The following is a 16,561-nucleotide window of genomic DNA, read 5'->3' as shown; positions in this document are numbered from 1 at the left end:
CTCGGGAGACTGTATCGGAGGGCTGGTCGGAGGCTCGAAGTTTTCGGACGGATGGACTCAAGGTCGGCTGTGGTTGGCTGCTTCCAAGGTATTGGCAAGTTGACGGTGCCTGGAGGTTTATGGCAGGGAGTTTCTCCCTTTTGCCGCCGCTGTCAGGGACTCGGGAGTCGATCGACTCGGGGACTTTGAGACTATTTTTTTACTGTGCCTCTGGACTGTTCTTCTTCAAATTATGGTATTGCTTGCACTGCTGTAACTATATGTTATAAATATGTGGTTTTGTCAGTGTTAGTCTTTGGTCTGTCTTGTTTTCTGTGGATATCACGCCGGAGAAACATTGTATCATTTCCTAATGCATGTATGCATTTCTAAATGACAATAAAAGAGGACTGAGTGTTCTCATAATCTAAACCCTAACTGTGAATGAAGCCAAACATTCCTCCAGGGCCAAGCTGCACACAGCACACAGCACACAGCACACCACACAGCACACACACCACACAGCACACCACACAGCACACACACCGTACAGCACACAGCGCACACCGCACGGCGCACAGTGCACAGCACACAGCGCACACCGCACAGCGCACACCGCACAGCGCACAGCGCACACCGCACAGCGCACAGCGCACAGCACACAGCACAGCGCACACCGCACAGCGCACACCACACAGCACACAGCGCACCACACAGCACACACACCACACAGCACACCACACAGCACACACACCACACAGCACACCACACAGCACACACACCGCACAGCACACAGCGCACACCGCACGGCGCACAGTGCACAGCACACAGCGCACACCGCACAGCGCACACCGCACAGCGCACAGTGCACACCGCACAGCGCACAGCACACAGCACAGCGCACACCGCACAGTGCACACCACACAGCACACAGCGCACCACACAGCACACCACACACAGTACACAGCACACAGCACACCACACACAGTACACAGCACACAGCACACCACACAGCACACAGCACACAGCACACCACACAGCACACAGCACACAGCACACAGCACACCGCACAGCACACCGCACAACACACAGCACACCGCACAGCAGACAGCACACAGCACCCAGCACACAGCACACCACACCACACCACACAGCACACAGCACACAGCACACAGCACAGCACACAGCACACAGCACACCACACCACACACAGCACACAGCACACCACACCACACAGCACACAGCACACAGCACACAGCACAGCACACAGCACACAGCACACCACACCACACACAGCACACAGCACACCACACCACACAGCACACAGCACACAGCACACAGCACAGCACACAGCACACAGCACACCACACCACACACAGCACACAGCACACCACACCACACAGCACACAGCACACAGCACACAGCACAGCACACCGCACACCACACAGCACACAGCACACCACACAGCACACAGCACACCACACAGCACACAGTACACAGCACACCGCACACAGCACACAGCACACCACACCACACAGCACACAGCACACAGCACACCGCACAGCACACCGCACAGCACACCGCACACCACACAGCACACAGCACACAGCACACCACACCACACAGCACACAGCACACAGCACACACACACAGCACACAGCACACCACACCACACAGCACACCACACCACACACAGCACACAGCACACCACACCACACAGCACACAGCACACCACACCACACAGCACACAGCACACAGCACACAGCACACCACACCACACACAGCACACAGCACACAGCACACAGCACACAGCACACAGCACACAACACACAGCACACAGCACACAGCACACAGCACACAGCACACAGCACACCACACCACACAGCACACAGCACACCACACCACACAGCACACAGCACACAGCACACAGCACAGCACACAGCACACAGCACACCACACCACACACAGCACACAGCACACCACACCACACAGCACACAGCACACAGCACACAGCACAGCACACAGCACACAGCACACCACACCACACACAGCACACAGCACACCACACCACACAGCACACAGCACACAGCACACAGCACAGCACACCGCACACCACACAGCACACAGCACACCACACAGCACACAGCACACCACACAGCACACAGTACACAGCACACCGCACACAGCACACAGCACACCACACCACACAGCACACAGCACACAGCACACCGCACAGCACACCGCACAGCACACCGCACACCACACAGCACACAGCACACAGCACACCACACCACACAGCACACAGCACACAGCACACACACACAGCACACAGCACACCACACCACACAGCACACCACACCACACACAGCACACAGCACACCACACCACACAGCACACAGCACACCACACCACACAGCACACAGCACACAGCACACAGCACACCACACCACACACAGCACACAGCACACAGCACACAGCACACAGCACACAGCACACAACACACAGCACACAGCACACAGCACACAGCACACAGCACACAGCACACCACACCACACAGCACACAGCACACCACACCACACAGCACACAGCACACCACACCACACACAGCACACAGCACACAGCACACAACACACAGCACACAACACACAACACACAGCACACAGCACACAGCACACAGCACACAGCACACAGCACACAGCACAACACACAACACACCACACAGCACACAGCACACAGCACACACACACACCACACAGCACACCGCACACAGCACACACACACAGCACACAGCACACCACACCACACACAGCACACAGCACACAGCACACCACACCACACAGCACACAGCACACCACACCACACAGCACACAGCACACAGCACACCACACCACACACAGCACACAGCACACAGCACACAGCACACACACACAGCACACAGCACACCACACCACACAGCACACAGCACACCACACCACACACAGCACACAGCACACAGCACTCAACACACAGCACACAACACACAACACACAGCACACAGCACACAGCACACAGCACACAGCACACAGCACAACACACAACACACCACACAGCACACAGCACACAGCACACAGCACACACACACACCACACAGCACACCGCACACAGCACACACACACAGCACACAGCACACCACACCACACACAGCACACAGCACACAGCACACCACACCACACAGCACACAGCACACAGCACACACACACAGCACACAGCACACCACACAGCACACAGCACACAGCACACAGCGCACCACACAGCGCACAGCACACAGCACACCACACCACACCACACACAGCACACAGCACACAGCACACAGCACACACACACACCACACAGCACACCGCACACAGCACACAGCACACACACACAGCACACAGCACACCACACCACACACAGCACACAGCACACCACACCACACAGCACACAGCACACAGCACACCACACCACACAGCACACAGCACACAGCACACACACACAGCACACAGCACACAGCACACCACACCACACAGCACACAGCACACCACACCACACAGCACACAGCACACCACACCACACAGCACACAGCACACAGCACACAGCACACACACACAGCACACAACACACAGCACACAACACACAACACACAACACACAGCACACAACACACAGCACACAACACACAACACACAGCACACAACACACAGCACACAACACACAGCACACAGCACACAGCACACAGCACACAGCACACAGCACACAGCACACCACACACAGCACACAGCACACAGCACACAGCACACCACACACAGCACACAGCACACAGCACACAGCACACAGCACACAGCACACAGCACACAGCACACCACACCACACACAGCACACAGCACACCACACCACACAGCACACAGCACACAGCACACAGCACACAGCACACAGCACACACACACAGCACAGCACACAGCACACAGCACACAGCACACAGCACACACACACAGCACACAGCACACCACACCACACAGCACACAGCACACAGCACACAGCACACAGCACACCACACCACACAGCACACAGCACACCACACCACACAGCACACAGCACACAGCACACCACACACAGCACACAGCACACCACACCACACAGCACACAGCACACAACACACAGCACACAGCACACAGCACACAGCACACACACACAGCACACAGCACACCACACCACACAGCACACAGCACACCACACCACACAGCACACAGCACACAGCACACCACACCACACACAGCACACAGCACACCACACCACACAGCACACAGCACACAGCACACAACACACAGCACACAGCACACAGCACACACACACAGCACACAGCACACCACACCACACAGCACACAGCACACCACACCACACAGCACACAGCACACAGCACACCACACCACACACAGCACACAGCACACAGCACACAGCACACAACACACAGCACACAACACACAGCACACAACACACAGCACACAACACACAACACACAACACACAACACACAGCACACAACACACAGCACACAGCACACAGCACACCACACCACACACAGCACACCACGGGGTGTAAATGCCATCATTGATGAGGATGGCAATATATTGGTTTAACATGTATTGTCTGTTTGTAGTGTAGTAAATGTGTTATTCACTGGGTTTGTAAATATTGTATAGCACCGACATTTGTAATAAAGAATTTTGTTTAAATAAAAAAAAAAAGAGAGTCTGGAACATGGTTGCCTCAGGCCGGGAATCCCCTCCTCTGGCGGAGGGCGGGGTCCTGGCCGACCCTTGCCCTGTCTCAACGGATGTCAGTGCGGCTCAGGTGTGTGGAACGACTCGGGCTGAGCTGCTCGTCGGGCCCAGGCCCCGCAGCCTTACCCGAGAGACGAATCCACACAACTTGAGCCGTCTTTCATCAACACCCACAATCCCATTCAGGGATGCAGGCAGGAGGTACCTTTATGGGCTGCTGCTCCACACCCTCCACTTCCTAGCATTTGTCCACCGTCCCGACACGCCATGGCGGTCGGTCTTTCCACCTGGAGGTGAGGGGGGTCCCCAGTGGAAGTCCCTCTACAAGGGAGTCCTTCCCATGCACCTTGGGGATCTCGGCTGCAGGGTGCTGCACAAAGTGGTGCCCTGCAATAAATTCTTTAGTTTGTACACGGATCTCCCAGCCTCGTGTCACTTCTGCGGGCTGGAGGAGACCGTGTACCATATGTACGTGGAGTGTGTGAGGCTGCAGCCCCTTTTGGCGTATTTGCGTGGGCTGCTTCTCGCCTTCTGGTTGCATTTCAGTCCCACCCTATTCATATATGGTCATCCAGTAAGGAGAGGGGCACAGAGGGATGAGGATGTCCTTGTCAACTTGCTCCTGGGGCTGGCGAAAATTGCCATCCGTGGCTCCTGGAAAAGGGTAGCAGGAGGTTCTCCCCGGGCGGACTGCCTGGCTATGTTTAGGGGGTATGTTCGTGCCCCGGTGAACATTGAAAAGGAATACGCACAGTCCACAGCGACCGTAGAGGTGTTCCGGGACCGTTGGGCTCCGCGGGGTGTAAATGCCATCATTGATGAGGATGGCAATATATTGGTTTAACATGTATTGTCTGTTTGTAGTGTAGTAAATGTGTTATTCACTGGGTTTGTAAATATTGTATAGCACCAACATTTGTAATAAAGAATTTTGTTTAAATAAAAAAAAAGCACACCACAGACAGCACACAGCACACCGTACACAGCACACAGCACACGCACAACGCACACAGAACAGCACACAGCTCACAGCATAATGCACACAGCACACAGCACACCATACAGAGTACACAGTACACAGCACACAGCACAGCACACCACAGACAGCACACAGCACACCGTACACAGCACACAGCACACTGCACAACGCACACAGAACAGCACACAGCTCACAGCATAATGCACACAGCACACAGCACACCATACAGAGTACACAGTACACAGCACACAGCACAGCACACCACAGTCAGCACACAGCACACCGTACACAGCACACAGCACACGCACAACGCACACAGCACAGCACACAGCTCACAGCACACAGCACACAGCACACTGCACACAGCACACAGTACACAGCACACCGCACACCGCACACAGCACACAGCACACAGCACACGCACACAGCACAGCACACCGCACACAGCACACAGCACACAGCACACCGCACACAGCACACCGTACAGATTACACAGTACAAAGTAAACAGCACACCGCACACAGCACACAGCACACCGTACAGAGTACACAGTACACAGTAGACAGCACACAGCACACCGCACACAGCACACCGTACAGATTACACAGTACAAAGTAAACAGCACACCGCACACAGCACACAGCACACCGTACAGAGTACACAGTACACAGTAGACAGCACACAGCACACCGCACACAGCACACCGTACAGAGTACACAGTACACAGTAGACAGCACACAGCACACAGCACACCACACAGCACACCATACAAAGTACACAGCACACCACACACAGCACACCATACAGAGTACACAGCACACAGCACACATAGTTACGATAGCAGAAATCTATGCAGTCACAAACAAAATAGCCCAAGTCCCTGAGTGTCATGGCCTGCAGTGTGAGGGTGCATGGGTTGTTATCCTGGGGCAAACACACTTCATCACACTCTAATGCAGCCACAGACAAACGCAATCCAACTTGTCTTCAGCTGAGTGAATACTGGAGGGCAGCCCCCCAACTCAGCACGGACCTAAAGCTCTCTCCCACACCGGCTCCGGCATCTCCTTCCCCGGGCGGCTGCGGCAGGCGACCCCCAGCCCCACTTGCCATGAATTTCCAGCATTTTCTGTTTTGTTTAATGAATGTGCTAACTCCAGCTACAGCAAATACATACGCAGAGGAAACTTTCAACTGCTCAGTTGTTCACCCATGAAGATTCTGTTAAAAGTACAGTATTGTGCTGTATTACAGGGGCATCAGAGTTCTACAGAATTATTTAACGTCGGTGTTGCAGTGAATCAATGTTAAATAGATAGCTAGATATACTTTATTGATCCCGAGGGAAATTGGGTAAGTTGAAATATTCAGATATCATGTGTGATACGAGCATCAGCTGAAGTAGTTGGGACAGTGAGTGCATTGTTTCTGGAAAATTGCAATACACACTTACGAGATAGGTAATGCACTCTTTTACAGTTTTACAGAGATGCATGCATATTTATACCTTTTTTTTTATTTTAGAGGTACAGTATGGCCCAATGACCCCACACCACCCAGTTACACAATGTGACTAACCCATACATCTTAAAATCTCGCAAGAAACCAGAGCACACACAGAAAACCTGTGCTCTGACGAGGATAACATACAAACTCCAGTGGAATTAAACCTGAGTTTCTGGCACTAAAATAGCATTATAACATCTACGAGGCTACTGTCCTGTCCCCCAAACAGCTACACCTCCGTGTAATCCCCGAAATATACACCACAGTCCTGTCCCCTAACCCGACACGAATGTATTGTCCCCTAACCCTACACCACTATATTGTCCCCAACCCTACACCATTGTACGGTCCCCTAACCCTACGCCACTGTATTGTCCATAGAAACCATAGAAAAACTACAGCACAGAAACAGACCTTTTGGCCTTTCTTGGCTGTGCTGAACCTTTTTCTGCCTAGTCCCACTGACCCGCACACGGACCATATCCCTCCATACACCTCCCATCCATGTATCTGTCCAATTTATTCTTAAATGTTAAAAAGAACCCGCATTTACCACCTCGTCTGGCAGCTCATTCCACACTCCCACCACTCTCTGTGTGAAGAAGCCCCCCCTAATGTTCTCTTTAAACTTTTCCCCCCTCACCCTTAACCCATGTCCTCTGGTTTTTTTCTCCCCTTGCCTCAGTGGAAAAAGCCTGCTTTCATTCACTCTATCTATACCCATCATAATTTTATATACCTCTATCAAATCTCCCCTCATTCTTCTACGCTCCAGGGAATAAAGTCCTAACCTGTTCAACCTTTCTCTGTAACTGAGTTTCTCAAGTCCTGGCAACATCCTTGTAAACCTTCTCTGCACTCTTTCAACCTTATTTATATCCTTCCTGTAATTTGGTGACCAAGACTGAACACAATACTCCAGATTCGGCCTCACCAATGCCTTATACAACCTCATCATAACATTCCAGCTCTTATTCTCAATACTTTGATTAATAAAGGCTAATGTACCAAAAGCTCTCTTTACGACCCTAGCTACCTGTGACGCCACTTTTAGGGAATTTTGTATCTGTATTCCCAGATCCCTCTGTTCTACTGCACTCCTCAGTGCCTTACCATTTACCCTGTATGTTCTACCTTGGTTTGTCCTTCCAACGTGCAATACCTCACACTTGTCTGTATTAAACTCCATCTGCCATTTTTCAGCCCATTTTTCCAGCTGGTCCAAGTCCCTCTGCAGGCTCTGAAAACCTTCCTCACTGTCTACTACACCTCCAATCTTTGTATCATCAGCATCTCCTAACCCTACACCATTGTACTGTCCCCTAACTCTACACCACTGTCCTGTCCCCTAATCCTACACCACTGTTTGCAGCTGTGCCAGCCCATAATATTTTTTTTTTGTTTTGTTACCGTACTTTTTAACTGGGATTCTTCTCTCTTCATTGACAAATATTTTTATCCTTGTGTACCTGCAGAGTAGATTGATATAAGCAAATCATCCATTTATCTGGGACTGGATCGCATACAAATCACATCAGGCATTTCATTTGCATCTCACACCCTTTATGAAGGTCACAAATTCATTTCCTACAAAAGCATTGGTGAAAGGGTTTGAAAGAGTAGTTTCAAAAGTTAGGAACTGTGGTGCACCCAAGTTGATGTGATTGGTTTTATTGAGTAAAGTCCACCTTGATTGTAATGCGATTACACTCTTTCCCTGGTGCACGAAAGAAATGGACTGGAAGTTGATGACTGGACACAGAACGCAGAGTTGGAGCCTGGGTTGAGTTGGATGGTTGTGCTAGCTGGCCGCAAATGTTGATTGAGAGTTAGGAGCTTGCAATAGGTACCGTCACTGAACCTCACAAATGCTTATCATTCCACGTCAGACTCAACATTCTGGGTTGCCACTAACCTGAAGCTGAGTGGACCTGCCACGCAGGTATTGGGGATGTGAGAGCACATCAGAGGCTGACTCTCCTGTGGGAGTTTATCAGCTCCTGACATCCCAAGGCTCTTCCATCCTCAAGGCACAAGTTAGGAGTGTGACTGAACACTCTCCATTTCAAAGCTTAACAGTTAAAATTAAATTTATCCCAAAGTGCATATATATATAACCACATTCTTCCATTGGCTGCCAGTGACAGGTAGTCTCCCACCGTGGTCGCTCTTTGCTCCTGCACTTTTCACATGGAATGAAAATGATCCGGATATTGGAATTGTTGACTTTGTAGCCAAGTTTGCAGATAATACAGAGATGGAGGGGCAGGAAGTGCTGAGGAAACAGGGAGTCTGCAGAAGGACTTGGACAGCTTTGGAGAATGGGCAAAGAAATGGCAGATGGAATACAGTGTAGGGAAGTGTGTGGTCATGCACTTTGGCTGAAGGAATAAAGGAGCAAACTGTTTTCTAAATGGGGAGAAAATTCAGCGATCAGAGTTGCAAAGGGACTTGGGAGTCCAACTGCAGGATTCCCTAAAGGTTAACTTGCCTGTTGAGACAGTAGTAAGAGAGGCAGATGCAATTTTGGCATTTATTTTGAGAGGACTAGAATATAAAAGCAAGAATGTAATGATGAGGCTTTGTAAAGCATTGGTCAGACCACATTGTGAGCAATTTTGGGTCCCTTGCCCAAGAAAGAATGTGCCAGCATTGGACAGGCTCCAAAGTAAGTTTATGAGAATGATTCTGGAAATAAAACGGTTAACATATGAGGAGCATTTGATGGATCTGGGCCAGTACTTGCTGGAGTTTAGAAGAATGAAGAGAGATCTCATTGAAATGTACCGAATATTGAAAGGGCTGGACAAAGTCGATGCGCAGAGGATGCTCCCAGTGGTAGGAGTGCCTATTCTCGGGCGGGACAATCTCAGAATAGAAGGATGTCCCTTTAGTACAGGGGAATTTGCTTTAGCCAGAGGGTGGTGAATCTGTGAAATTCATTGCCACATACGGCTGTGGAGGTTAAGTCACTGGGTATGTTTACAGTGGAGGTTGATAGGTAAGGGTGTCAAAGCTTATGGGAGGAGAATGGGATTGAGAGAAAATAAATCAGCCATGATGAAATGACAGAGCATTGAATGAGCCAGATGGCCTAGTTCTGCTCCTGTGTCTCATGCTCTGATGGCTTGAAATACAACTTTGAGATTCATTTTCTTGTAGGCATTTACAGAAAAGGAAGACAACAGAATTTCACAAAAATACACGTAAACAGACAAAGATTGACAAACAACAAATGTGCAAAAGAAGACAAACTGTCCAAATAAAAAATAATAATACTGAGAACAAGGATTGTAGAGTCCTTGAAAGTGAGTCTGTAGGTCTCAGCGTCCACTTGGAGTTGCAGTTCCAGCAACTCTCAACAAACGACACCATTCAGCACAAAGCAGGAGCTCAAATGGCACCCCGTCCACCGCTGGTGCCCAATGTCTGCGGTGAGAACTGGCTACACCACAGCTACTCACCCAGGCTACGCCAACAGACCCTCCCAAACCTCTGACCACCACCTCCGAGAGGGCAGGGCAATGCCACTACCCACAGGCTCCCCTCCATGACCCACACCGTACTGACTAGGAACAGTATAGCTGCTCCGGCAGAAGGAATCCAACCTCTGCACCAGCTCTGGAGTCACACTCACATTTTGTTGATTGTGGATAATCTCGAGGCATTGTGGGTCAGAGGATGGATAGCGATTTTCAGGATTTCCGCTGCCCAGTCCTAAACAGGACAAGAAAGATCAGGTGGAGCTCTGGAGAGCCGGTAGCCAGTGCTACACCCCGCTACACACCAACCCCGGTCGTCCATAACCAGACACAAGCCAGGAGATGTGAAGTAGCCATTGTGTTTGCTTCCCAGTTGTAGGCACAGTTTATCAAAATAGCCTCCCCTTGGAGAGTGGGAACTGAAATGGCAGCTCATCAATTTGACTCCATCAGCACACCCCTTCATTCACAATCCCCACCCCTCTCAGTCACCCTGCCTCCATCACTCCATCATCCCCACCCCCTCACTCTCACTACTCCACTGTCACCCCCTAGTCCTACCGTCAGAGCCCCACCCCACTCACGGTCACACCCTTATCAACCTACCTCCTCCGTCACCCTCACTCACTCACAGCCCTCTCCCCCTCACCTGCCTCCATCACCCCTCATCCATCCATCCATCTCTCAGTCAAGCCCTCCCTCAGCCCCAGCCGCACTGTCACAACCCCACCCACCAACACCCACACACCTTCCTGTCACTCTATTAACCCCAGCCTCTCCATCACCGTACCCTCACCTCCATTACCCCTCGCCCCCTCCATCGCTCCCCCGCCCCAACAAAGGCCGCTGCTCTGACCTTGGGAGGAGGAGTTCCTTGGCTCCCACCGCCTTCCCTAGTAGAGTGAGGGTGCAGGGTCGAGCAGGTGGCGGGCAATCTCTGCCCAACCAGCACCCGCCCAGTGAATCTGCAGACACTTACCTTCACCACGTTCGCCTTGAAAGCAACAAAATTTTCAAAAACCAAGCTCTGAAAATCCTGGCCAGACACCACGGTCAGGCACTTAGTGTAGAAGTTCGAGTTGGGATTATCCACGTCGAAAAGTTCACGGATTTTAGGATTCTGTGAGTGGTGGGGGGTGGTGGAGAGGAAACAAAAATGGGATAAGGATGGGTCATTCAAACTAGAACAGGCCCTGGGGTTGTACGTCCTGAAGCAGGTGTGGGCTGGGCATTGGCTGGATGAGGAACGTGCCAGTCTCTGCTCAGGTGGTAGCAGAGGCGAACTGGCAACAGGCAGGAAGAGATAACATACGTGCAGAGCAGGGACACAACATCCCCAGCCAGGACCAGCTGGCTGAGGAAGCTTATTTTCCTGCAAGCTCCAGCTGTGTCCACACACTGGGAACATCCGGCTACTTATGCAAATGCAAACCATGTCAATCGTGCTCATCCAGGCATCACCTCGCCCTGCCTGCCCAGGGGCTACCCACCAGATTCTCCGTTCAGCTCCATCACGAGTGATTTGCCGTTCGATGTCGATGGACGCGAGGAATTAACCGGCCCATATACTGGGAAACACTCACCATGGGGAGAGCAGCCTCCCCGTACACAGACACATCACCCACCCCGCCCTCTCCCCGCACACAGACAGAGGGAATGCCCACTGTGTGCAGAGTGCCACCCCACCCCAACCGCCCTGCGGATCATAACCAATCAAGTGTCCAGTCAGTTTCTCATTGATTATTCGCTGGTCATTACCCTCATGTCCACCCCTCCCTCGCCAGGATACTGGTCTCCCTCCAGTTCGGGTGTACAGTTCACCTCCACCACACAAGAGATCCCAATGACCCACGAAGGTGACTCTGTGCCCCCAGCACCAGCTGCCTGTCTGACTTTCCGTCTACTTCTGTCCCCACGCACACGGCATTGGGAGTAATCCAGAGATCGATACTTTTGACCTCCTGCTTTTAACGTCTCTCCTAGCTCCCTTTATTCACTCTGCAGGACCTCACCCCTTTGTATGCCAATATCCTGCAAGATCTCACCAGAAACCCTTTCTCTTGAATGGCTACTTCTCCCGATGCTCGAAATTGAACTTCTGAGTCAGGTGCGTGGTGTAGAGGGTGTTAACTCCCCTATCCTCTCTCACTGTTGGCCAGGCCAGTGAGGCAATTTGAGGTACAGTAATTGCTTGCTGTACTTACATAGAAAACATACTGCTAGACTGCTAGCAGTCTTAAGAGACTGCTAGACGGGTATATGGAGGAATTTAAGGTGGGGGGTTATATTGGAGGTAGGGTTTAAGAGTTGGAACAACATTGTGGGCCAAATGGCCTGTACTGTGCTGTACTATTCTATGTTCTATGCAGCACAATACAGGCTCTTCGCCCACAAAGCTGTGCCAAACATGTCCTTGCCTTAGAACTACCTAGGCTTTACCCATAGCCCTCTATTTTTCCAAGCTCCATGTAGCCATCCAGGAGTCTCTTAAAAGACCCTATCGTTTCTGCATCTACCACCACCGCCGGTAGCCCATTCCACACACTCACCACTCTCTGCGTAAAAAACTTAACCCTGACATCGCCTCTGTACCTACTTCCAAGCACCTTAAAACTATGCCCTCTCATGCAAGTCATTTCAACCCTGGGAAAAAGCCTCTGACTATCCACACGATCAATGCCTCTCATTATCTTATACACCCCTATCAGGTCACCTCTCAAGGAGAAAAGGCCGAGTTCACTCAACCTATTCTCATAAGGCATGCTCCCTAATCCAGGCAACATCCTTGTAAATCTCCTCTGCACCATTTCTGTGGTTTCCACGTCCTTCCTGTAGTGAGGCGACCAGAGCTGAGCACAATACTCCAACTGGGGTCTGACCAGGGTCCTATATAGCTGTAACATTACCTCTCAGCTCTTAAACTCAATCCCACGATTGATGAAGGCCAATGCACTGTATGCCTTCTTAACCACAGAGTCAACCTGCGTAGCAGCTTTGAGTGTCCTATGGACTTGGACCCCAAGATCCCTTTGATCCTCCACATTGCCAAGAGCCTTATCATTAATGCTATATTCTGCCATTGTGGCGACCCATTTTCTAGCACCAACGAACAGGCTCACGAAACAGCGTGCGCAGGCAGAGGGCCGGCCCCAAAAAGGGCGCCAGGCCATCTTCACCAGCAGGGGGAAAATCCCGCGTGTGGAAAGGGTCTGGGAATATCCATTCCCCACAGCAGTCCCGCCCAGGGAGGGCGGGAACGGGAAGGATTTAAAGCAGACCACAAAGTTTGAATAAATCTCTTTATCGCAACTCCAACTCACCGACTCCGTGTGGTTATTTTAGCGCTGTGTGTAGCACACCGCTACAATTGGTGACCCCGACAGCCCAAATGATATTTGGACCAGAGATGACCGACGCTGCATCTGTTCACGCAGTTTCATTAAAACTGCCAAGCCTTTGGCTGCTGCGACCCCGTCTGTGGTTCGAATAAGCAGAGGCTCAATTCCACATTCGACAGATAACCTCCGATTCCACTCGCTACTACTACGTGCTGAGCTCCCTCGACCAGGAGACAGCTGCACAAGTTGAGGAGTTTATACAGTTGCCCCCGGAGGACGGCAAATACACAGCATTCAAAGCCCTGCTCATAAGGACTTTCGGACTCTCACGGCGCGAACGAGCACGCTGCTTAATGCACCTGGATGGTTTGGGAGACAGGCCGCCATCGGCATTAATGAACGAAATGCTGGCCCTGGCTGAAGGACACAAACCCTGCCTCATGTTTGAGCAGGCGTTCCTAGAGCAACTGCCCGAGGACATACGCCTGCTGCTGTCCGACACAGATTCCAGCGACCCCCAGGAGGTGGCGGCCCGAGCAGATGTATTGTGGAATACCAGGAAAGAGAGAGGGGCGTCCGTTGCACAGATCAGCAAGCCGCGTGCCCAACGACAGACCAGGCCAGGCCCGGCAGCAGAGCCCAACGAACAATGGTGCTTCTACCACCAGCGGTGGGGCACAGAGGCCCGCCGCTGCAGACCACCCTGTAAATTGCCGGGAAACGCCAAGGCCCAGCCGCCGCCGATCACTACGGCAGCTGGCCATCAGGACAGCCTCCTGTACGTCTGGGACAAGCAGTCGGGACGCCGCTTTTTGGTCGACACCGGAGCGGAGATCAGCGTCTTACCTCCAAAGAGTTACGACACCCGCAACAGAGAACTGGGACCCACCCTGAGGGCCGCTAATGGCAGCACAATACGAACCTACGGCACCCGCACTGTGCGGCTACAGTTCAGCTCCAGCCAGTTCACGTGGGACTTCACACTGGCCGTCGTGGCCCAACCACTCCTGAGGGGGGGATTCTCTGCGAGCCCACAGCCTGCTGGTCGACCTGCAAGGGAAGTGATTAGTCCACGCCAAGACTTTTCAAACGTTCTCCCTGGGTGAAGCAAGGTTGCCAGCCCCACACCTGGACTCCATCACGCTGTCCGACGACGAATTCACCAGGGTCCTGGCGCATTTTCCATCAGTACTGACACCGCAGTTCACGGCAGCCATGCCCAGACACGGAGTACAGCACCACATCCCGACCCAGGGACCACCCCTCCACGCCCGTGCTCGAAGGCTTCCCCTGGACAAGCTCCGACTGGCGAAGGAGGAGTTCAAGAAGATGGAGGAATTGGGGATCATACGACGGTCCGACAGCCCATGGGCCTCCCCCCTGCACATGGTGCCCAAGGCAACGGGGGGGGGGTGCTGGAGACCATGCGGTGACTACTGCAGGCTGAACGAGTCTACAACTCCAGACCGCTACCCTGTGCCGCACATTCGAGACTTCGCAGCAAACCTACACGGCGCAAGGATCTTTTCCAAGGTAGACCTCGTCCGGGGATACCATCAAATCCCGGTACATCCGGACAACGTCCCCAAAACAGCACTCATCACCCTGTTTGGACTTTTCGAATTCCTCCGAATGCTGTTTGGTCTAAAGAATGCCGTGCAGACTTTCCAGCGGCTAATGGACGCGGTGGGACGCGACCTGGACTTTGCATTCATCTATTTGCACGACATCCTCATAGCAGCAGTAGTCGGCAGGAGCATCTGTCCCACCTCCGCCAGCTCTACTCCCGCCTGAGCGAATTCAGCCTTACAATCAACCCAGCCAAATGCCAGTTCGGACTCGATACCATCGACTTCCTGGGCCACAGGATTACTAAAGACAGGGCAACCCCGCTGCTCGCCAAGGTAGACGCGGTCCGCCACTTCCCCCGACCCAACACAATCAAAGGCCTGCAGGAATTCGTGGGTATGGTGAATTTCTACCACCGTTTCCTCCCCTCAGCAGCCCGAACCATGCGCCCCCTGTTCACTCTAATGTCGGGTAAGGGCAAGGACATTACTTGGGACGAAGAGGCCGCAACCGCTTTCGTTAAAACCAAAGAAGCCTTGGCAAACGCCGCAATGCTAGTGCACCCCAGAGCGGACGTTCCTACTGCCCTCACGGTGGACACATCCAACACAGCGGTCGGTGGAGTGCTGGAACAACTCATCAAGGGTCGCTAGCTACCCCTGGCGTTCTTCAGCAAACACCTACGACCACCCGAACTCAAATACAGTGCTTTTGACCGGGAGCTATTGGCACTATACCTGGCAATCCGGCATTTCACGTACTTCTTAGAAGGTAGGCCCTTCACTGCGTTCACTGACCACAAACCGCTTCCCTTTGCGTTCATGAAGGTGTCCGACCCCTGGTCGTCCTGCCAGCAGCGACATCTGTCCTACATTTCCGAGTACACGACGGACATCCGGCATGTCTCGGGAAAG

At 52.3% G+C, this 16,561-nt stretch overlaps 1 protein-coding gene across 1 annotated transcript in view; it reads right to left on the bottom strand.

Annotated features, from left to right (window-relative positions):
• The window catches only part of LOC140192324 (1-phosphatidylinositol 4,5-bisphosphate phosphodiesterase beta-2-like), a 189,757-nt gene that overhangs the window by 160,346 nt on the left and 12,850 nt on the right, over positions 1-16,561 (bottom strand). The window contains exons 3-5 of the mRNA XM_072250005.1: positions 11,720-11,860; positions 10,896-10,975; positions 8,674-8,727 (exon numbers count right to left, since the gene is read on the bottom strand). Coding sequence (XP_072106106.1) covers positions 8,674-8,727; positions 10,896-10,975; positions 11,720-11,860 — 275 coding nt within the window. The remainder of the gene's footprint in view (positions 1-8,673; positions 8,728-10,895; positions 10,976-11,719; positions 11,861-16,561) is intronic.

This window comes from Mobula birostris, chromosome 1 (genome assembly GCF_030028105.1).
Source record: "Mobula birostris isolate sMobBir1 chromosome 1, sMobBir1.hap1, whole genome shotgun sequence".
Classification (NCBI taxonomy): Eukaryota; Metazoa; Chordata; class Chondrichthyes; order Myliobatiformes; family Myliobatidae; genus Mobula; species Mobula birostris.
Note: the sequence above shows the minus strand (reverse complement) of the source record. Positions and strands in the feature narration are given on the sequence as shown.